We start from the raw sequence: 23268 nt of genomic DNA, 5'->3' as shown, positions 1-23268 counted from the left end.
GTGATAAGGACAACATGAATGTATGACAAAGAATTTAAGTAATGAGTTTGATAAGAGAAAGTTTTATTTAATTGATATTTAATATTTAATTCATATGAAATATTTAATTGAGTTTAAAGTAAAAATTAAATTTAATGCCAACTTACTTTAATGAGATAATTGAAGTCCTCCACTTTTAGGCCTGTCTGGCTGTTGTAGTTCATATGCTGCTTTGCATATTTATCTGTGTTTGATTTGTGAACGTGTGATAGAGGAACAATCTGTTCAGGGGACTGTTCAGATTGTCAAGCCTCAGTTGTGCAAGTAACCAAATCCCAAAATACATTGCCGTCATTGTCAGTGTCTTATCCCAGCACCAACTCAGTCACTTGTTCTACCTTATTTGACATAAATAAAAACACCTGTGGTGTACCAGACATGCTTTAGCCTGCTCGGCATAAATAAAAACACATGGTCAAGCATGTACAGTAAGCCAGGATGAATTGTAAGGATAAAAATGGCATTGTTTTTGGAGCCATAACCTTGTGGCCAGCGCTTTGACATATGGTACAGCAGAGTTTGCTTTATATTTTGGGCGGCAGTGGCTCAGTGGTTCATGTAGGTTGTCTACAAACCGGAAGGTTGGTGGTTCAATCCCCGGCTCCACCTGACCAAGTGTCGAGGTGTCCTTGAGCAAGACACCTAACCCCAGCTGCTCCCGACGAGCTGGATGGCGCCTTGTATGGCAGACACCGCCGTCGGTGTGTGAATGTGTGTGTGAATGGGTGAATGTGAGGCAAATTGTAAAGCGCTTTGGATGGCCATGTGGTCTGTTGAAAGCGCTATATAAATGCAGTCCATTTACCATTTACCATATGTCACACACACATACACACAAGCAAGCATATATATATATATATATATATATATATATATATATATATATACAGTATGTATACACAGTGTGTATATATATATATATATATATATATATATATATATATATATATATATATATATATACACACAGTTGTTTGACTATAACCTTTATAGTATGGTGGTGAGAGACAAAAACCTGAATGGTTTGTTTTGGAATTAACATGAACATAAATATAGGCAGGATTTTGTTTTGCTTTTGGAAAATTTGTTGACCTTTCCATCTAACATACTAATCTGCTGAAAGAAAAAAAGTGAGAACAAGCAGCTGACTGCTTTGGTCACTGCCAGTTTCTTCTCTAACACAGTGCCTTTGATTATGACAGTGACGACAGACTGCTGATTGACTCATCTGCTCACGATGCTGTCCAGAAAAGCCAGCCACACTCTCTCACTTTGTTCTGTGAGCTCTGAGTGGGGTGATTTATATTTTAGACAAATATAGTAATTAATTCAGCAGCTGTTACACAAGATATAATGCAAAGAAGTGTTGAGGCTAAATATGGGCCATACTGGCCAACTTGTTGGCTGGTCCACCCAATGCATTTATGTAAAGAATAAGCAATAAGATTCTGGTGGATGAGCGCTGAGCCTCCAGTTGTGCACTTTTGTTCTATGGCAAACGGTAAATGCGATGGCTGTTAATCTGAGCATTCTATCCAATCCAAGCTTGCTCCTGCTGTACAACAGTCCCTGATTGGTCTTTACTCATCGTCGCTACCCATTATACCCACACATCATACCTGAAATTCAATTTCAATTGGTTGAACGTCCTGACATTTTTAAATGACATTGCAAAACATTGCATCATCATCATCACAACGCAATCCCAGATGTCCTATAGCTTTAGCAAAGACACATGTGAGGAATATGCATTTATATGGCGATTACATAAAATTCGGATTCAAATCTGTTTAAATATAGAATGAAAAGTATGTAAATAAGTAAATTATGCAATTGAGAAGGAAACTAAAACTGCTGATTTATTCAGCAACAGAGAAAGTGACTGCCTTTAATGGGTCATTGAAATATTTACTCAACAGATTAAAAAAATGCAAAAGCACCAGTATTTGTCACTTGAGTCATGAAGTGGTGCTGTTGTATCTTTTTAGACAGGTTATATTGACAATTAAACATAATTCACTTTATATTACGTTCTTGTTTATTCAACATTTGTGTAAAATCAGTATCTCATTTGCAGGCAAGCTGATATTCAGGGAAAACAACAGTATTGCTTATGTCATACTGCTGAACGACATCATATGTTATAAATAAAAATAATAAATACAGGAGGTATTTTTGCACCAATATCTTGAATTTTGGTGTTATTCTTACCCCAACCCCCCATTAATTTCCAACCCTGGGTGATAATATTCACATTGTGCCTTTGGTCACAGTGACACACCTTTCAAAAAACCTTTCTGAGGATGTGCAGGACAATATTGTCACACACCCTGAGTTAAAAAAAGGCCCATTTTATCCACCCCCCTACACAGAATTGCACATAATGTGAAGGAATAATAAGACTAATGCACATTAATAATGTAAGATAATGGAATGTTGGCACAGCTAACATTAATTACAGATTAATCATTGCAGTCATAATGGCAGTTAATAGGATGCAGAGATATCACGCATTTACAGTATAATGAAACGTTAATGTATAATGTATAATGTCAGCCATCAAATGGTAAAGGACTTTTCTTTAATTCAAAATTTTCTTTAGATATGATTCTAAGAAGTTTATTTGAGGATTTCATTGGATGTGAACACAATGGGACTCTTTGTCTTCATTTCTTGTGTTTGTGGGATGCTACACTGCTGTTTGACTTCCCCCTCTCGCCTGTCCCTGTCCAAGATTTATGTAGGTACAGCCCTATTTTTCCTCTCACTGCTGATTAGAAGGTTCCCTAAGGACTGTCATAAATGTACTCTATTCTCTCTCTTTCTTTCTTTCACTCTTTCACCCCCCCCCCCATGCTTATGTCCATGGGTCTTTATGTCCACGGGCATATGGTGTTTGTGTCTGTGTAAAAAAAGGTCAGGGTGAATATAAAGTATCTATGTTATTATGTGAGAGATGCACATAATGGTGCTAATGAATCATTAATTTGGTCCACTTTCCTTTTGTAATCATATAATCATTGAAATCACTAAGGCCACAGATTGTATACAGTAGATTATCACTCTATTGTCTCACTAAGAATAGGGACTCATTTATTCTGTCTCGGTGACATAGAAAGATTGTAATAAAAGAGAGAGAATGGTCACTGAAGGATGAAAGGGATAGGAGAAAAGGATCCCAGATCAGATTGTAGAGAATCTTTGTTGGACATTACAACAGTATCAAGTGCTAAATACTTCCCTCTCTGTCCCTGCCATGCATACACAGGTGTGTTTGAGAGAAATGTTTTTATTAAAAATGAATGATCTAGAATTAAATTCTTGTTAAGTGGATGGTAAATAATTAGAAATGGCAGGACAAATAGTAGAAATGATAGTCTGACTCTTATGAATCATGACGACACATTGCAGTCGGACGTTTATTTAAGTTATTTAAAAAGGTATTTTATAGTACTCAGTCTTCTCGTCTGAGTCATGTGTGACCTTTTGTGAATATGTACATTAGGATTAGATGATCTGAGTTTGAATCCTGGCTCATAGTCTTTTTACAGTCTTGTCTCCTGCTCTCCTATCCAATCCTGTTGATTTTATGAATATGATGTAGGCTATAAATACTTCTGTGTGAGATGCAGCACTAGAAGAGGAGACATACTAAACAGGGATGAAGTCCCTGTGACTGGTTCAAGTGTACTAGATACAGTTGTTAAATGAGACTGAAGATAGGATTACCACAGATTCACAGGATCTTGAGCTGTGCAATTAGATCAGGCCTCTGTTGGTTGAAAAAGAGCAAGGCAATGCACAGCTGATTGAGTAGATTGATGTGTCCTTCACTTAAGGATTTCTCTTTCTGCATTGATTTCAGGTTCTCACTGATCACAGCGCTGCACATGATCCTGTATGTTGTGTGGATTTTGAGTGCAGCCTTTCAATAGAATATTAAAGTGAATAAAATAACTGTGCCCTTTATTTCACAACACTATCATAGTTCTCACAAAACAAATTATGCATAATGATAGAAAAACTGTGAAAATTGTACAGCATTCATTTGAAGACTGACAGTAAATAGCAGCATTGCTCTAAATTTTGGCTTAATGCAGAGATGTAATCTTTATCTTTCGGCACTGAACAAACCCCTTTCCACCTTGTAGAAACATATGTGCCCAAATAAGCACTAAAGAAGAAAAACAAGTAATCTTTACTAATCACTAATTGGCTCATTAGTTGTTAGATGACTAGCTGACTATCCTGCCCCACCCCTGCTCTAAATGCTGAGTGTATACATGCCTTTGTCCTGCTGGTGAACTGTACGTGTAGTGTGTGACAAGGCCTAATGGTGTTTTCAGTTACGTCACACTGCTTTGAGGCAGATTGTATTCTTCTGCCTAATGGATAGTAAACCTGAGATCCCTCACACTGGCTCTCTCTCTCTCTCTCTCTCTCTCTTTTTGTGTCTCTGTCACTCTTTTACCATGTCACACTATCCCTTCAGCAATGACATCACCACACCACAGCCTAGTTCTCCAATCCCCATGTCATCAGTCTCTCCTCACACAGCTTTTGAGTGGTCAGACGCAGCACTGACAGGTCTGGTCTCACCCGAGGAGTCAGAGGTGAAGGCATCCATGGCACGCCCGTGATACACACTATATTCATCCATTTGCCAATTTAAAGCACTTTATTTGTAGTTTACACACAAATGCACCGTAATAATAATACCTCACGCTGTACACACCTAATTGCACACACTGTTACTTATCTGTCATCATAGATATACTGATGTGCTCACATGTGAGTGAGATTGAAATATCATAAAGCATGATGCTTTGGCATTAAGACACATTTTGACTAATTTTTCTCTTCACAGCACACTGAGACCATGGCATGCATTGTTATTATGAGGTCTTACTGGAATTATTTTGTAATACTTATATTATTATAGAATTAATATATTTAGATTTTTTTTAGCTTAATTTGAATTTTTTTACTTTTGTCATTTTAGTACTTCAGCAGCTTTAGTACTTAAAATGATTTATTTCACATATTTGCCAAGGCAGCATTTCCTCGTTTTTTTAATCTATTGTTTTATTTTATTTCAGTTCCCAAAATATGTTTTTTGTAGCAGTTTTATTTGTATCTTTAGTCAGCAGTAACTACACTGGTCTTAAAGCAAGATTTATATAAAATGTATTCATTTTAATATAGACCTTTTAACTTTGAAGTCAGATTTGTTTTCTGACTCAGAATATTGTTCCCACAGCAAACATCACTCCTTGAATACACACACAAATACACAGACCTCTGATCCATAGTATTGGTAAAGCAAAATTGCCTGTAGAGTTATATAACCATCCTTGAACTTTGGGTGTGAGTGCATCTGTGTTTCAATAGGACAGGTGGGGAATTCCAGACATTTCTTATGGCCCTGACAGCGAGGGACAGTCAACACTGTCTATTGGTTGTAGAGCATTTTATGTCACTTGTAAGTTTGAACTCTTATATTATTATGTAGAGAAGAGATGCTGACAACTTTATTGACATTAAACCTTGTACCTGACACTTGGAGAGTACATTAAGGTGTACCAAAGTCAAATTAATCAGGTTTAAATGAGGCTTTACTATATATATATATTTCTGCAGTGCACAATATAAAATATTTTATCTGTGCACCATAACTTCACAAGGGAATGATCCAAGGTTTATTGGAACACCTGACAAATGTATTCATTTTCAAAGATCGTAGTCTTTTGCCAAAGTGACTGCTTTGTTAAGAGGTCACTGAAAATAAGCCACAGCATAGTTGATGGAAAGTCTTCTTGTTGGGACTTGTTTAAGGTTTAAATGGATTGAATTTTAAATGAACTTATAAAAACAGCAGAGGCATACTGTATAGCTCAACCAAGCTTTATTTACATGCGCAACATTTCTTATACAAACTAGATTACAATTCAAAATGGAGTACACAGGAAAAATACTCACAAACATCTAGTAGAGAAGTCATATGACTATAAGATAAGAAGTAAAAGATCAAATGTAATAAGCAGAAGGAGGTGAGGGAAGAAGGCTATGCTCAAGGTGGGAAAATGTGGAAATAGCGGGATTTGATGATTTTAATGATGGGTGTAGTAAACAAAACCTGTATTGTTTGAGGAAGCTCAACTGGTTGTAAATGGGAAGGAATTGTATCTTTGTCTGTGTCAGTCATCTGGAAAAACAATAATTTTATGGTTTATTTTTCTAGTGAAAGAGGTGTAAGAATACAGGCAAAGCAATTTTTGAGACAATAAAAATATTGTCTCTGAAATAATTTACAAGGTTCAGATGTATTGTAGGGGCAGTTTACCAATTCATTGCGTACTGGATATCATTAAATACAATTTGAGTTTGACAATTGAATATGATGAAAACAAAAGCTTTAGGTTGTGGAATCTTTGAGAGTAAAGCAGGTGTGTCAGACAAATGGCTTAAATTATGCATTCATTTATTATATCGGTATTTTGTACTAGATTTGACTTTTTACCTACATTAGGACAGATAAACACTTTCATTTATATCATTGCATGTTCTTACATCTAAACTTATCTTTTCTTGTCAATGATGTTTGATTAATATTCTCTAATTACCAAATTTGCAAGCATATAATCAAAAGATATGTGAAATAGTAAATTGAATCTGCTCTGCTTTTGTTTTAACACATTATTGGTTATCAGTGCAGCTTTATTCATTTATTAAATGCATGTAGTGTGCATCAAGAGTTAAATGCATACAGTAATGTCTCTTTTGACACACCTGCTGTATGCTATGTCTGTCCAACTGCCCAATTAATAACTACATTATTTTGTTCAACACATGGACTTAGGAAGGTATATCTGAATTAACACTAAATTTCATAAGTATAGCAGGATGTATACATATATATGCATTGCACATGATGCATATGTACATTTACATGCATGCATACAAGGATGTATGCAGTGTAGGGAAACACAGAACATTAGGATTTTATCATGGTTTGTGCTAATAGTTGAGCACAACTGAACAAACAAACAAACAAACAAAAAGTTTAATAAAGTGAACCCCCCCAAAAAGACATCAAGAAACTGACAATAACACAGGATTGATTCCTGTTGCTTCATCTCCTTACTTCAGAAGACTGTTGTTCATGTACAAATGTCCATAAAACATTTATGAAATTGTGTACAGCCAGGTTGCAGTTAATTCAAGACGAGGCCCTGATGTTGTAATAGAGACCCCACTCTCCCCTGAGCAATAGTGATGCATTTTGCATACAGGGACAGAAAAGTCCCCAATTTCACTGTGTGGGTTTTGTGATTTTGGCTGACAGCATCTCCTACATTTTCAAGTAATTTGGCAAATATATAAAAGATAGCTTATTGTTTTTGCTCAGTAAAGATGGCTTCCACAGGAAAGGCCCATCCATCGTTGAATGCTGCCATGATGCTAAATGCTAATGCTAATCAATTGTCCTTGTGGCCAGGGAAACACTGATGGCCTTAATAATAGGACAGGGCTCAACACTGATTATTTAGCACCTGGTATGGCATGGAAAGTCCACGAAGAAAGTTAATATTTACTTAATTCAATTTGGCTACATTTATATGCGAGAAGTCCAAATATAACTTTGCTGGCTAAATAAGTTGCCTCCACCTGCTAAGCTTTCAATTTTACCACTTTTTTTGTACAGTTACAGACAGTACACACAAATTAATTACTTCTTATATGGTTATATTCAATCACAAAAATGTATTACTTAAGTATAATTACGAGGCAACTATATTTCAGATTCGGAAGTAGACTAACTACTGAATGGTAACAGTGAATTAAAAATGAAAGCAATGGTTGAAGTGCACGGTGTCCAGCTACATTACTCCACCTGAGCTCTGTAATTTTTCAGGTTAAGTATCCACCTCTATATCGATCAGTGACTACACGGTTAGTGCTTAGAGGATGACAGAAGTAGCCAATCATTTAACAAAAATGTTAGGGAAAGCAGAGAGAGACCCAAGCCAAGGAAACTATGTTTATGACAGAAACGCTACAACAGGCCTCTTTAAATTTCTTTTTAGATTACATCACCACTAAACAAAGCATAATTTCAAACATTGCATAATCTTGCATAATGATCTGTGAGTTCGCTGTTTGTTTGTTTCTCCAATGGGCAGTCTTTTGTTATAGTCTCGGTCTGCTGAACAGAAGGTAAACATCATCAGGATGTTGTAGTCAAATGGACCTGTAAACAGGCATATCGTCCAGTGCTTGCTGCAGACAGCAAACTCGGCAAAGGATACTTCAAGTCTGTTGGATGGGTTTTTTTTTTTTGTGTCGTTTTTGCAGGATATTTCTTTGTAGTTGTTATTCTGTTGTTTGTTGTTATCTCTGCAGTTCTGAGCTTAGATAGAGAGAAGGAAAAGTAAGTAAGACTCAAATAAGAAATGTAATAAGAAAAACAAAACGCATCCTGTGCAGTATAAGGGGCCATTCAAACAAAAAGTGATTTTGCATTCCACTGCAGTACTTTTCCATTGGTTTTTCTATGTAAACATGTGGTACACAGACAGCTTTGACCAGTCTGCTTGTGTGTCGGGTCTTTGCAGCATCTCACACATTGACACAGCATTCCAAAAAAAGCAGTGCTCAAGTTGAAAGATGCTTAAAAGACAGTGTCTCTAGACCTTATTTCCATTCTACTGTTCTGCATCCTGCCTTTGTCCTGTTTGAATGGCCCCTATTAAAATATTTATTTCCTAATCGAACTGAAATTTGTTTGCCTTTTATCAAATTGCCTTTTTGTTTCGCCATGTCATGGACAGCCATTGTATGACTGCATATTTTGGCTTACCTAAGTGACTGCCGTCAGCCAGGCACCCAACTTTGATTGGATTGCTTCGTCCCGGTGAAGTTTCCCACAGGATTCAGACTAACTGCGTTTTGCACCAGTGCATCAAAGTTAAAATCTAGTCCATCAGAATCCATTAGTTCTGAGCGAATTATGGAATCCACATCGCAATCCAGACTGCCATTAAACATGTCCAGGTCCAAGTCTGATGGAAAACAATCTGTTCCTGAGGGGTGATAGATCCCCACCCCGTTACTTCCATTCAGGCCAGAGTAAAGCAAAGTCTCGGTCATCAACATGGAGGGTTGTGGCTGGAGGTGCTGTTTTGCGGAGACTAAATTATTAGCATCGTTAGCTAGACTCTGCGCCCTGTTGTTGGAGAGGGAACGCAAAGAACCCTGGACATTGGGCCCCTGTTGCTTGTTCTGGAGGTGGCTGCTTCGCCCATTGAGCACAGAACTGAAGGATGACATCATGGGGTCATTACGCATCATGAGGCCATTGCGAAGACGGGAGTTTTGAGAGGTGACAGCAGCGCTGGCCTGTGATATGAGTGGGTCGGACTGCGTCATCATGACGTCACTATGACTGTGCGTGACCAGAGAATCAGAATTCAGCAGCTCCTGAAGTGAGTTCCCAAAACAAGAAACACTAGAGAATGACATTTGCTTGTTTTCCTGGATGGTCTGCATGGGCGTCTGACGTAGGCCTCCTGCTGTAGAACCAAAAATGGTGTTACTGAATCCTCCGGTGTTGTTGCTCACAGTTTGGGATGAAGAGGAGCTTGTGGGTGACGTGGTGCTCTTGGAGCCAAAATTTAATGCAGAAGACCCTTGAACTACTTGCACTTTTGTGGCAATGTTGTCCAACAGATCGACCATTAGGTTGCCAGCCTCATTGAGATTCATTGTGCCAGTTAAGTCAGCTAGCCCGGGAAGTTCAGCAGGGCACGTTTTGGAGTTTGATGAGGATGACGAGGGGGGAGAAAGGCTGCTGGGGCTGGAGTAGAGCATTGGAGACAGGGGTGGGCCATCTGTAACATCATCAAGCTCTGGATTGGCCAGGATAGGTGACAGGCGTCCACTCACGGTGCTAGCGTTGGAGTTAGTTCGTGAGCGGAAGTCAGTCCAACAGGATTCCAGTTCATCGCTGCTCCGGGAAGTGGGACTTCCTGGCCACTTGGACAGACCACCAGCAGAAACATTCTCCAGCGAACCCTCCTGGGCAGCCTGCAGCGCTGCCTTTTTCTTGGCTGCACGCCCACGTGCAGTCTTGGTGTATTTGTTACCATTGTCCATGGAGACTGCACGTCGCCTTGGCGCTTTACCTCCCCGCCCCCCTTCAGGATTGATCATCCACCACGAGCTCTTTCCAGTCCCCTCATTCTGTACACGGATAAAACGGCTATGCAAGGACAGGTTATGCCGGATGGAGTTCTAGAAAGAAAGCAGAAAGAGAGCAGAGAAACGGATGGTTATTAATCATACCATCACATGATTCAGGAAATAATCACTTGATACAAGTATATCTATCTATCTTTCTATCTATCTGCAATTTATGTAACGTACAGGACACCAACCTAATTATGATATCTGAAGAGCAGGTACCTTCCAGCACTAATGAATAGGAAACAAGTGGAAAATAGATGTCATTGTGTATTACACGTACAATGTGATCTCAAGAGGCTGAGAAAGCACATTGTGCCGTGTAAATACACTAACTTAGCAAAGGAAACGTTTTACAGCTGGTAACCTTGGCAGAACAGAGAGGTTACATTTCTAAAACATTTTCTCTCCCTTCAATAATGCAAAAAGATGCACTAGGATATACAGACATCAATATATGCTAAATATTTAAATTATCATATACGTTCTAATATATACCGCGCCTTATTATTTACAACTCTCAGACATAAAAACATAGTTCATGTTGATGGGCACATTTTTCAACTTAAGTACCCCGTCCCGTGACTCCCGAGATGTGTGTGTTGAGCTATGATGGGCGATACCATGGATACCGGTGTTTACAGTGCCAAGTCTCTCAAGAGATTAATGACATAATGTTTGTGTGTGTGAGGGAAAAGAGGCGGAAGGGTATGAATAAAACCTCAAAGGAGCAGCATGTTGTGAATAAAGTCACTAAAACCGATTCATTTTTTTCCTCTGCTGGCTTGGCGGCTCTAAACAAACTTGTGGCGATGACACCAAAAACAAACTTATGCCAATTAAATCAAATATAGTACATTTTCTCCTTTCTTTCCATGCATATACCTCTCTTAATTGAACTTTTCCTGTTCTTGGTAAGGCCCCCAGGAGAAAACTTTAATAAGTGTTTATTGAGTGTTTTGGCATGCGTTTTGATTGTCAGAGTATCAGTGTCTTTGTGGTTGTTAACACTTCTCAGAGCTGACTCATACCCTGTAGCAACTCTACTGCCCTTGCCCTGCCATAAAATATAATATAGCTTGCAGAAAAAGAAAAGGGTTTGGATTTATATCCCTCCACATGAGATTTTTGTGCAGGAAGCGCCCAGCTCAAACGTAGCAATCCATACACAGTATACATACAAATGATGAAATGCACAAGTGTAGTGCACACACCCTGTAAACCCTATAATTATCCTCTCAGTCAGAAAATACATACCCACACTTTCTTTAATCTGCAAAGCTCATCCTTTCAGCCTGAAACTAATGGGATACTAACAATATTTCGGTCTTTTAATGCTAAAAAATTACAAACTCTAAAACATCTAAATTTTTACCTGTTGCGTTTACATTTTGTGTCATTCTGTGTAAATGTCTAGTAGTCAGTATGATGCGTATGATCTCTCTGCACACGTGTGTGTGTGTGTGTGTGTGTGTGTGTGTGTGTGTGTGTGTGTGTTGGGGAGGCTGTTAACTGAGCGCCCAGCTGCATACAGAATCTCTCTGGAACACAGAGACCTTTTTGTCCGTCAGCAACATGTGGTAACAATCCATCAATGTCAGCAGACACGCAATGCACACACACGCAACTATGGCTTCGCTCACATTCTTCTTCTGAGAGATGTGTTTTGGTTATCTGGTGCTCTCTGTGAATGTTATTGCACTCTGACTGGTAATTTTTGTTATGTCAGGAAGCCAGTGACTAAACAAACCTGTAACCAGCAGGCACTTGCCCACAAATCAACCAAACCCAAACCACAGGGATATAAACCTGCCAACCCTTACGAAAGAGTTAGACGGGAGAAAATTATATTGATTAAGAGGACATTTTAAATATTGAGACAATCTAACTGTAGGTTTGTCATAATTTTGATGTTGAGACTATGGCTGAGCAATAGCTAAGTAAATGTTGGGATTACAAAGCAGAAAAAAGAAGGATAGATTTTTCACAATATTCATCATATATCTTAATATTATGTACTTAATACATAAAAAAAATCACATTAGACTTCAATGAAATGTTTAATTCACTGTGATGTATTAAATCATAGTTTCGAATCTGGTTGATTCAAATAAATAAATCAAAATGACATTTTTGCTAATTAAGTTTAAATCAAGATGGTAGTGAAACATCTGTCTTGATGCTCTCATTCTTACCAGATGTGAGAAAAGACAACTGAAAAAGAAACTGACACACTCTTTAAAAGGCCAAAAAAGGAAAAATAAAAGAAAATATTTTAGTACACAACATAATATGATGAAAAATTAATTCTGAACATATTAATTATAAATGTTATATACTATATATCAACCAGCCCAATAGCATAGGTCTTATTTTTCCATGTAAATGCAGAAAGAGCAACTAATCTCTTTCTCTTACACCATGCCACATAAGAAAACACAATTCACATCTTCATAAGGACCCATAAAAGTCCTTCCCCCACCCCGTCTTCATCACACACATACCCAGCATTATTTCAGCAGCAGGGGCACACACTTACTGCAATAACTCAAGGCAGGGCCATTGTATGAATATAGGTTTGGCAGCTAAACATTTCACTGCGGTTGCCTTTCAATGATATGCAGACTGTGTGTGTGTGTGTGCGTGTGTGTGTGTGTGTGAGTGAGACAGGGTGTACACAGAAGTTACATTTCCTGAAATCTGCAGGAATAGATCTTATTTCTTAGCAAGCCCAAGTACTGATTTTCTTAGTATTTGGTCCATGTGTGCTTTTATGTTTGTGACCAAAAGGAAAAGAAAACATTCAGAGTCTAGTGTTTATGTTTTTTGGGAAGGGTCAGAGCAGAGGAAAGTTAGAAAAAGACAAAACAAGTTTGAGAGAGAATGTGAGGGAAGAAAACAGGGCACTTGAGCAGTTTAGAAATAAACAGATAGAAATAAATAGACCAGTGTTAAAGGGATACGAAATAAAAAAAAAATTTCATTAATCACCGCCATGTTGTTCCAAACCCGTAAAAGCTTTGTTTTGATATTTTGGATGAATCGCATAAGGTGATTCGCATACAAAAATTGTTTTCGTCGCTTCATAACATTAGAGTTGAAGCACTGATAGCAGATGGACTATTCTGACAATTTCTTTCATACTTTTCTGGACCTTGACTGTAACTTACTTGGCAGTCTATGGGACAGTCACAAGCCTCCCAGTTTTAATCCAAAATATCTTAAATTGTGTTCCGAGGACAAACAAAGCTTTTACGGGTTTGGAACAACATGGCGGTAAGTGATTAATGACAAAATTTTCATTTCGCATCCCTTTAACACTGGTCTATGTATTTCTATCGGTTTATTTCTAAAGTGCCCTGTTTTCTTCCCTCACAAACTCTCTCAAACTTTTTTTTGTCTTTTTCTTACTGTCCTCTGCTCTGACCCTTCCCAAAAACATAAATACTAGAATCTGAATGTTTTTTTTTTTCCTTTTGGTCACAAACATAAAAGCTATATATATAGGGCCGGGACTCGATTAAAAAAAATAATCTAATTAATTAGAGGCTTTGTAATTAATTAATCGAAATGAATCGCATTTTAATCGCATATAAATATTTGACCTGAGAACAGTGAGAAGTAATTTTTTTCACATGGATTTATAGTATACCATTGAATAATGACTGAATACATAAGCTTAAGCAACAAAATATTGTTTATTTTTGTTCAACCAAGTCTAGCAGACCAGTGCAATTTTTTCCATGAAGTGTAGCAATAGCATATTTAGAAACAATTTAGAAATAGTACATTTCAGAAATTCAGGAAGCTTATAGGTGCTGGAACCTTCTGTAAAGAGTTTTTTAAGTAAAACACAATACTGTCAATTACATTCAGAACATTGGAAACACTGACTATTAGAAAACATCTCTCTGTTGCTTCAGAGGCCATAACATACTAAGTCCAACTCTCAATAACCTTGGCCAAAACAATAAAGAGTTTAACATAAACTGCCAGTTGCACCAACAAAATAATACATAGTTCAACATAAAGTGTCAAGTCCATGCTGTTTTGCGTTGAGGTGATACTTGAGGCTCAATGTGCTGCGGTGATATGCGAACGCTAGTTGGTGCTCCAGTATAATCGGTCCGCCGAAACTCATACAGTGAGAAAGTTCCGCGGTGCAAAAATAAGTTATTAAAAATGCGGGATTTTTTTTCCTGTAATTAATTATCTTAGTTAACGCGTTTTTTTGTGTGTAATTAATTAATCTCAATGAACGCGTTAAAGTCCCGGTATATATATATATCAAAAAGCCTCTCATCAACAAACATTTTCATTTCTTTAAATAGATGAACACTATTTCTGACAAAGCAAAGGTAAAGAGAAACCCAGTTTATGCACAAATGCAGGCACACACACACACACACGGTCCAAGCACACTGACCCTCCCACTCTCGCCTCATCCCATTCCCAGCTGCCCTGACTGCTGGAGAGAAGGAGAGAACATTCCATTCCATCCAACCAAAATGTGCATTTTCCAAACAGCACAGGACGTCTCTCCTTTTGTGTGTGTGCATCTTATTCAAAAGTGTGTGTGTGTGTGTGTCTATGAAAGAGAGTTTGTATATGAATTGACTGAAAACTGTAGTGGACTGCATGTGGAGGGGGCTCCAGTTCTCTCTGACAGTACATTCTGTGTCTTCTGTTATTGAACTGTTCTTTCAGAGGTTCATACTGTACATCCCAGCCAACAATATAAGAGTTTCTGTAGCTAAAAGTACAAAACACACAAATGTCATGCATGACTAACCAGCTAGAAACAATTACATAACTGCATGCAAATCTATGGAAAGTTTGTATTCCTTTCCCTCCAGAGTTTTACTGAATTAATAATTGGAGCGAATGTTTCCAAAACATGACCAGTACAAAGCATCTTAAGCATGTAAGATTACCCAAGTATGTGTGTGTTGTGTGCACATTGGATAATGTGGCATGTTCAAAGACCTCCTTGTTTATCCTGGGACTTCTGATCCAGGGGGTGGTGGCCTTCCCATCCCACTCTGTTTAGCCAATCACATCGTTCATATAGAGGCACACACAAACTCACACCGGCTGTAAAGCTGACCTCACTGTAGCCCTGTATGTGTCATCTGTGCTGTCCAGCAACTGTACACAATCACTCCTAACTTCAATTTTCCCACATTTCTGCTAAGTATTTATAGTTTGCAAACACAAATATTCATATAAACATGCTCACTCTGATTTGAGAGCTTGGCAACCACTCTCATTGAGACGTCACTGCAGTATGCCTGTAGTGATAGTATTAGGTGACAGGGAGTATCTTAGGACAATATATTTGCATCTCGGGTACAGATAGTCCTATTAACAGGAATGTGTCAAATCCCATTCGTTCAACTCTAAACAAATGCACTGGAGATGGAAATGAGAAGAAAAGGAAGAAAGGGTGGTGTTAAAAATAAGAAGGACTTTAAACCCACTTTTTTATTTATTTTCCAAAACATTATAATTATGCTCCAGTTCATTTCATTTTTTCATAAACTGATGGTATATAAAATAAAATATAAAAGTAATTTAGTTCTAGGTTTTAGTTAACTATAATAACCCTGTTGGTTATTATAGTTAACTAAAACCTAGAACTAAATTACTTTTATATTTTATTTTATCAAAGTAAAATATAAAAAAGCATTTAATTTTAGCTATCTACACTCAGCATTTCTAATTTTAATTTAATTTTGTGTGCTAGAATAAAGTAGAAATAAAAAAATAGAAAACTATATAAACAAATACAAAATAATTAGCTAGATCAAAACTAAATTACTGAACTTTTAACTAAAATAAAATAATAATAATAATAAAAAAATAATAAAAATTATAATTAATATTCATAAAACCTATATTATCTCAATGGCATTAAAACAACACTGGTATACAGTCATGTCAAATGTCCATAAAGGAAATATCAATATCACCATTAATGTACTAAATAACTATATCAAAATATTAATTGATAAGTAATAATAATAATAAAACCCTGTTCATTGACAATGTATTCTGATGTACATCTGTATAGTGTTTTAAAACTGCATTTAACCAATCCAGTGAAGAAGCTTATGTCCTCTCTCTAAACAGGAAGTACTAAATGTGCCCTTCCTGTCAGGTGGTAAAGAATGACTGAGAGAATGGTCTGGACCACATCTAAGGCTCAGCTATTTAGGGGATAGACTACACCGGCTATGCAAAGTCTAGAAATGTAAAAGAGGGAGGGTGATAAAAGGGAAACTATTAGATCCATGAGACATGTGTATACCTGGCCTTGAATTTGAAGTTCATCATCAGAGTAAACTCCTCACATGCATAAAATACATACACACACACACGTGTGACAATCCTTTCAGTGTGTGTCTATCGTGTACTTCGCTAGGCTGCTCAACTCACTTCCCACACGTCCAAACTCTTGCTCCACACCCTCTTTGGCATCTCTTTTGGAATATGAAAGACCCACAGCCGTCTCAACAGATAAACAACACTGCACAGACATCAGCCACACGTGTGATATTTTTAGCTCCAATTTGGAACACTATGTCCCTTAATGTCCCAGGTTAACCTGGCCAAATTGATAGAGTAGGAACCTATTTATTCATAAGTCTTTGCCAGACAGGTCTGCTAGTATAAGCAAGATTGCTTTTTCCAAATGTTGTAACAGAGATGTTTTTTTTTTTTATGGTCAGTAAAGCAATAGAACGAACTCTTATGGCTCCAAACAATCTGTTCTCAATCATTGCAGTATTTGGTTCTCACTTTATCGTGCCAGGGACCTGTTTGTCTTGCAAAATACAAGCAGCATGTATTGAACAAGCAAGATTTATTTAGCAGACTACTGCTGCGATATTTAGCTCATAAATGGCAGACAGAGCTTGTGACATTTCAGTGAATAATGAATAAAAGTGGTCACATGCACAGTAATGCGTGATACTGTTGGGATGATTTACTGATGAATACTGGAAATGTAGAGTAATTTTAAAAAGACTCATTATAGAACAGGTTTTTTTTATTTTTTACTCTAACACTCACTATGAACAAATTAATTATGAGCATATTATTATACTCACATTGCTGTGGCTCTCGGGAGTAACTGAAAACATCTTTATCAGTGTTTGGCTCCATCTCTATGCGAATATTTGTCGCTCTTATGCACATCTGGGCTGGATTTAAAAAAAGGCCCTGTTCTGTTTTATTTTTGTGGGTGTTTGTGTGTTTGAGAATGTGTATACACTGCGGCTTTTCTAGCTATGATCACAAAAATGCAGCTTTCTCAAGGGGCAAGCCTGGGTTTCATTTGGTTTTACAATTTCATTGTATGCCTACATGAATTTCATGAATTGCTGTTGAAGTGGATTTTTGTTTAAGACCGGGTAATTAGCAATCAAAGTTCACTAATACGTGTCCGAAATCGCTCTCTCATTCACTGTTCATTAAGCAGGCCTGTTTTACATTATGAGAGAGATGAAGAAACATGGCACAATGCAAAAACACAGAGCAGGATGTGTCCCAAACAAGTCAAGAAGACAAAGCCCTTATTAAGTGGAATTGTTAAGCAACATTGCAACCTGCACGTTATTAAAGATTTCTGTGCAGTCAAAATATGATTATTTTCCTATTATACTTTATTGATTGTTCATTTAAAAAAATAAACATAATGTTTAAGTAAATCAATCAAAATATTATATATATAATATAATATTAAAATAAGCTAAATGTATATTAAGTTAAAAACAATTCTATATTTAAAGAAATATTCAGTTTATTATTTACTGATTTAATTATTAAATATTTTTTTTCAATCAATTTTGCAGCTGCATTATAGTCCCCTAACTTTGGATTATGTTAAATATAACACAGTATAATTACATATTGGTTGTGCACGATAAATAAGAGCGCAGTATTTATATAAAATATGGATATAACTATATAGAAAATGAACTTGTTCATTCAGAATTCACTACAAAGTGGATGGAACAGGGAGCGATTACATGCTCCGTTTATGTGACTAATTTTGAGCAAACATGACTGCCCTAACCTCAACTTTTACCCCACTAAACATCACCAAAGGTACTATTAAAACTGACCCCGAGGCTTTATCTCCTGACCAGTAGCTAAACTACTGTGTGTGCATGTGTGGAAATATTTCCGTATAAAGAAACTCGCATTCTACTTTGCTGAGCTTGGCAAAGTATGGAGAGCCAACACCTAACAGACATTACTGCAAAAAATAGATAACAACGCATGCAATATCACTGTATGATGATCATTTACAGTAAGGCCTGCACCCCAGGGACGTATAATTCACGAGGGTCTCAACGGACCTAAAAAGATACAAAGAAAGTATCGCTACAGCAGAGAGTGCTTCATAGGGTTTTCTGCTGTACCAGCAATTCTCACCCCCCTCCCCTAGTTCCTGCTGCCTTGACTTTTGGGCCGCATGATTTCCTGTTTCTGCTGATGTGATAAAAACACAAACAGAAATACTGTACACTCACTGTGTTGCACGTGCATGCACATGGTATCACACACAAATCTGGATGGTAATGCTCGGACTTTAAATAAAATGCTTGTTGAGTGACCAGGTGACCTACTTCCAAGTTATAATCTTATGGGAGTTTTGCTTGCACTTCTTTACAGCCTCTGTACACCATGTTACCACTGTTCGGGTTATGCATGTGTCATGCATGTGTGTTGAGAGAGATAGAGGGAAAAGGAGAAGGACGATATCATTGGTTGATGCAGTGTGGCTTCGGATAAGATGACAAGTTCATGTTCTCGGAGTACACTGTGTAGCCTGAAAAGTTAATCTTCGAGTAAGCATTTTTTTCTTCATTAAAGTGACAGTGCACAGTTTTTGTCTATACAATGACAGTTACTGGGGTCCATACAACATTAGACGCTGACAAGAATAAAATAACAAATACTAATCATTTTATTCTATTGGTCGCCACAGTGGAGCCAACAGGTTATGATCACATGACTTTCTGAATATTATTCACTTGATCTCAGTAACCCCGTTTTATTGGACAGACTTGCAGGATAGGTTAAATTAAACATGACTGACTGTGTATAAAGCATTTTACAGCGCATCAGTAACTAAAAATGTGTTTGTTGGCATGATGCTGAATCCAAAATGACCACCTTAACATAATAAAAACAATTGCTGAGTACACCATTGACCTCCATAATATTAAAAAGAGCCAAGAGCGGTGCCTGCTAATTTCTTCCTTCAAAATAAACCAGACTGATTAGATAAATAAGGATGGGGTCACTTTGGCTTCGTGCGTGTGTTTGGATAAATAGGAGATTACGGTTCTAAACATAGAAATATTGAGACGTGCAGGAAAACGCATACCATCCTCTCCGACTCTTGTTTTTCCTTTACTCATTTGCTTCTCATTTATACACTGTAACCATTAAAGCCCTGAAAAGCCTAAAAGCAAAGTTTGTCCCAAGCCAATCAAACACTAGTTGATTTGAAGAAAACCCCCAACAAAACAACAAGAGCGTGTTTTCTCGTGCTGGGTCAGGGTTTGTGAGTCTGGGACACGGCTGGTTTAAACAGCACAGTCTCTTCTCTGTGTATCTGGCTAAGGAGGCTTCGATCTGTCACTTATTCATTCATCTTCCTTTCTTTCTTCATGTCTCTTTGTTCTGGTTCTCTGAAGCACACAAGGCTTAACCGCATGCTCGCTAATGCTGCAGCTCCCAATCATGACGAAACACAATGAAAACACAGCACGGACATGTCCTCTGAGCTGCGTTTGTCTATTGATTTGCCCCTCCCCCTCCACACTTTCTCTCTCTATCACACTTTCCTTTCACAGAGATATATGACAATCCCTTGCACTCTATTCAAGGGGTCAAGGTTTCCCTGGTTAGCTTGGTCCACTTTATCCGTTCTGGTAGATGTCATAACCACACAATCTGCCTGCAAAGAGCATTTCTACACTGACAGCCATGCAAAAGTAGCCAAGTATTCTGACAGAATTAATACATTTTATTTTAAATGGGAATGCTAATAGGTTACTGTAAGTGTTCTAGACCTTTTTGGCAGCAGTTTGTCTACTGTTAATGTTTAAATAAACACCGTTTTACAGGTGTGGGTAATAAGAACAGGTTATAACCACTTAGCCGTTGAGTGACATCAGTAGAACATCCTACAGACCTTTGCCCTTAACTTTATTACTATGTCGCGAGTCTTGCTCTTAGACCTCACTTCCACGACCATTAAGAGCACTTTCTCCAACTATTTCCTGTTCCAGACCTCGTATTCAGTATGTGCAATGGCTTTAAAAAGTATCCGGACACTTATGTCACACTAAAAAGCTATTTGAGACCAGTTTGGCCAAAGTGACTACAAAAAGTGGAAGTTGTGTGAAAAGGACATCATTTGTTTGCAGAGATGGCAATTAATTAAATTATTTGTAACTAATCACATATCATCAATATTTACTGATAAAACCATTGGCATTTTGAATTGAATTAAACATGTCAGGGGCATGATTACAAATATACTAAAGATAATGAGTATTATTATCATTGTGCATACTATAACTATTAGTCAAGACTATTTGTAATCAGTCATTTAAGTGTCACTTATAAGAATAGTTCACTCAAAAATGAAAAGTTTGTCGTTCCAAACCTGAATGAGTTTCTTATGTTGAACATAAAAGATGATATTTTGAATAATGATAGTAATCGAACAGCTGATGGTCCCCATTGACTTCCATAGTATTTATTTCCTTACTATGGAAGTCAATGGGGAGCAACAACTGTTTGGTTCTTTAAAATTGTTAAGTGTTCAACGTAAGAAAGAAACTTATACAGGTTTTGAATGGCATGAGGGTGATTAAACAATGATACGATTTTAATGTTGGGGTGAACTATTCCTTTCAGTGCACTTACATATCCAAATACTTTTTAAATCCATATATAGGCTATTATTTCATCTGTTTACAGTGATATGCCTGTGTTGCGTTAAAACACAGGTGTCTAAATGATGATGTCTAGGGGCATAATTAGCTGTGAGATTCCAAGGCAAGCCACAGCTCCTAGAAGACCTCTTGAGGTAAATTCAGCTTATTATGGACTGGAACTCATATCTCCATGGCAGGGGTATCTCAAGGCTGTTAGTGAAGTCCTCAATAATAGTTCAGTCTCACAACAGTTTGTTGTTTTTCCCCTCCTCCTCCTCTCCTTTTCCTCTCCTTTCTCCCTTCTGCCATTTTGACTGGCTGACTCTTGTAAAGGGCTTTTCTCTAGTGGAACCCAGAACAAAAGCCTTCCAGTAACAACTCCTCTACTGCGCTGAACTCTTTGGCAAGGCTCCAACACATTCACACGCTCTCCGGCAAATTGGACTCCTTCCAGAATCATTACACACGCACACTCATAGACGAACTGGGCCTCTCTCTGGAATTAAAAAAAGAGCTTTGGAACTTCATACAATCAAGATATACGTGAGTGAGCACATAGCACTGGTTTTCATCCATTAAAGAACACTTATACACGAGCAGGGTGCCAATCCAGAGGCTCAATCTCACCATGAAACCACTTTTGAAGGTCTGTCCTGTAATCCCTCCAGAATCATAGAAGGGGGTGGGGGGGTGGGGGTAAAAAGTGCTGACAAGTAATTCAGTTGAGCCCTGGAGAGCACAACTCTCAGATAACTTGAAAAACCTGTATAGCAACCCTCTTACTGACACATACTGTATACATGTACACCCATGCACACACACTCACATCCTACCTAAAACAAAAATACTTCTATTTAATCAAATGTCCTAACTTGATTTAAACTGACCTCCGACACAAATGACACAATAGAAGCAGTGCACAGCGGTTGCAAGCCTGCTCATGTTGCATACGTCTTCACTTTGCTTTCTTTGCATCAAAAATGCTAACGTTTGTGCACCCACAGCAGTGACTAAGGCCATAATTTGCTGATTTAAATAGCAATCAGAAAAGGGAAGTAAGTTTATGTTCTATTTTTATTTGCAGACATACAGAAGTCTCGGTCAGATGATGAGACGAGTCGAAAAACCAACAGAGGTGTGCAGGATGTTTACTTTTAGGTTCTGCTCACAGGGTCTGAAATAACGGAATAATGTGTGTGTACTCTTAAGGTGTGGTTTTAAGTTGATGCTTTTTTTTTTTTACACTCTACATGTGTTTCAATGCATTAACGAATCTCCTCATTTATTTTTTGTTTAACAAAGATGGTTGGATGGATGTCTAGGACAGACAGGCACAGCTAGAAAGATATGAAAGACACAGACAGACAGACAGACAGACAAAAGACAGCTAGGTTCTGTATCAGGTAGCCTATATACATTGTGTAAAAAGTAACTGGATCGCATATTTCTGCTAACAATGTGTGTCTAGACAGACTGCTGAGCTTTGCATGTGGGTTGTATGAAATCTGGGTAAGGGCCTTGTGCGCTCAATCTGCCTAACAACAGTGATTCATAATTCATTGAAGTGTAAAATGTGCCCACCGGGCTTTTAGTATTTTGTATTTGGGTATGTGTGCATATTTTAGTGTGTGTGCGAGTTGGTTCACTGTAAAATGCACAGACAGAGATGCTCATGAGGCTCTTTGTCCAACCCTTTCGATCTCTCAGTCTAGACATCCAGCGTCTGGAGATATAAGAGAGTTGATGTTTTCGCCCATGCCAGGTTGCCTTACATGTGTGTGTGTGTGTGTGTGCAGTAGGAGCTTTTTAGAGGGGATAGCTATTCACTGCGTGTAAGCTTAGCAGCTCAACAGACTTTCTGTGCTTTTTGTGGCACACTTTAGGGACTCAAGCTAAATTCCTGGCCGTGCCAGAGGGAAGTGTTTTTAGAAGTACATGGGGCACTTTCAGGGCACAGTCGTGAAAGACAGATACAGAATTGTAGTTTTGGACAACGCTCAAAGCCTGCTTTTCCCCCTCACCC

The 23268-nt window shown here is 37.8% G+C and overlaps 1 protein-coding gene across 2 annotated transcripts in view; it reads right to left on the bottom strand.

Moving 5' to 3' along the window:
- Nucleotides 1-5927: 5927 nt before the first annotated feature.
- The window catches only part of foxo3b (forkhead box O3b), a 29790-nt gene continuing 12449 nt past the window's right edge, over nucleotides 5928-23268 (bottom strand). The window contains exons 3-4 of one of the 2 annotated variants that reach the window (XM_026290800.1): nucleotides 8900-10332; nucleotides 5928-8444 (exon numbers count right to left, since the gene is read on the bottom strand). In XM_026290800.1, coding sequence (XP_026146585.1) covers nucleotides 8914-10332 — 1419 coding nt within the window. In that variant the 3' untranslated portion in view covers nucleotides 5928-8444; nucleotides 8900-8913. Of the gene's footprint in view, nucleotides 8450-8899; nucleotides 10333-23268 lie in introns of both variants that reach the window. The other variant, XM_026290799.1, reaches the window with a different exon arrangement.

The sequence above is a fragment of the Carassius auratus genome, chromosome 20, assembly GCF_003368295.1.
Source record: "Carassius auratus strain Wakin chromosome 20, ASM336829v1, whole genome shotgun sequence".
Classification (NCBI taxonomy): domain Eukaryota; kingdom Metazoa; phylum Chordata; class Actinopteri; order Cypriniformes; family Cyprinidae; genus Carassius; species Carassius auratus.
This window is presented reverse-complemented; position numbering and strand designations above follow the sequence as displayed.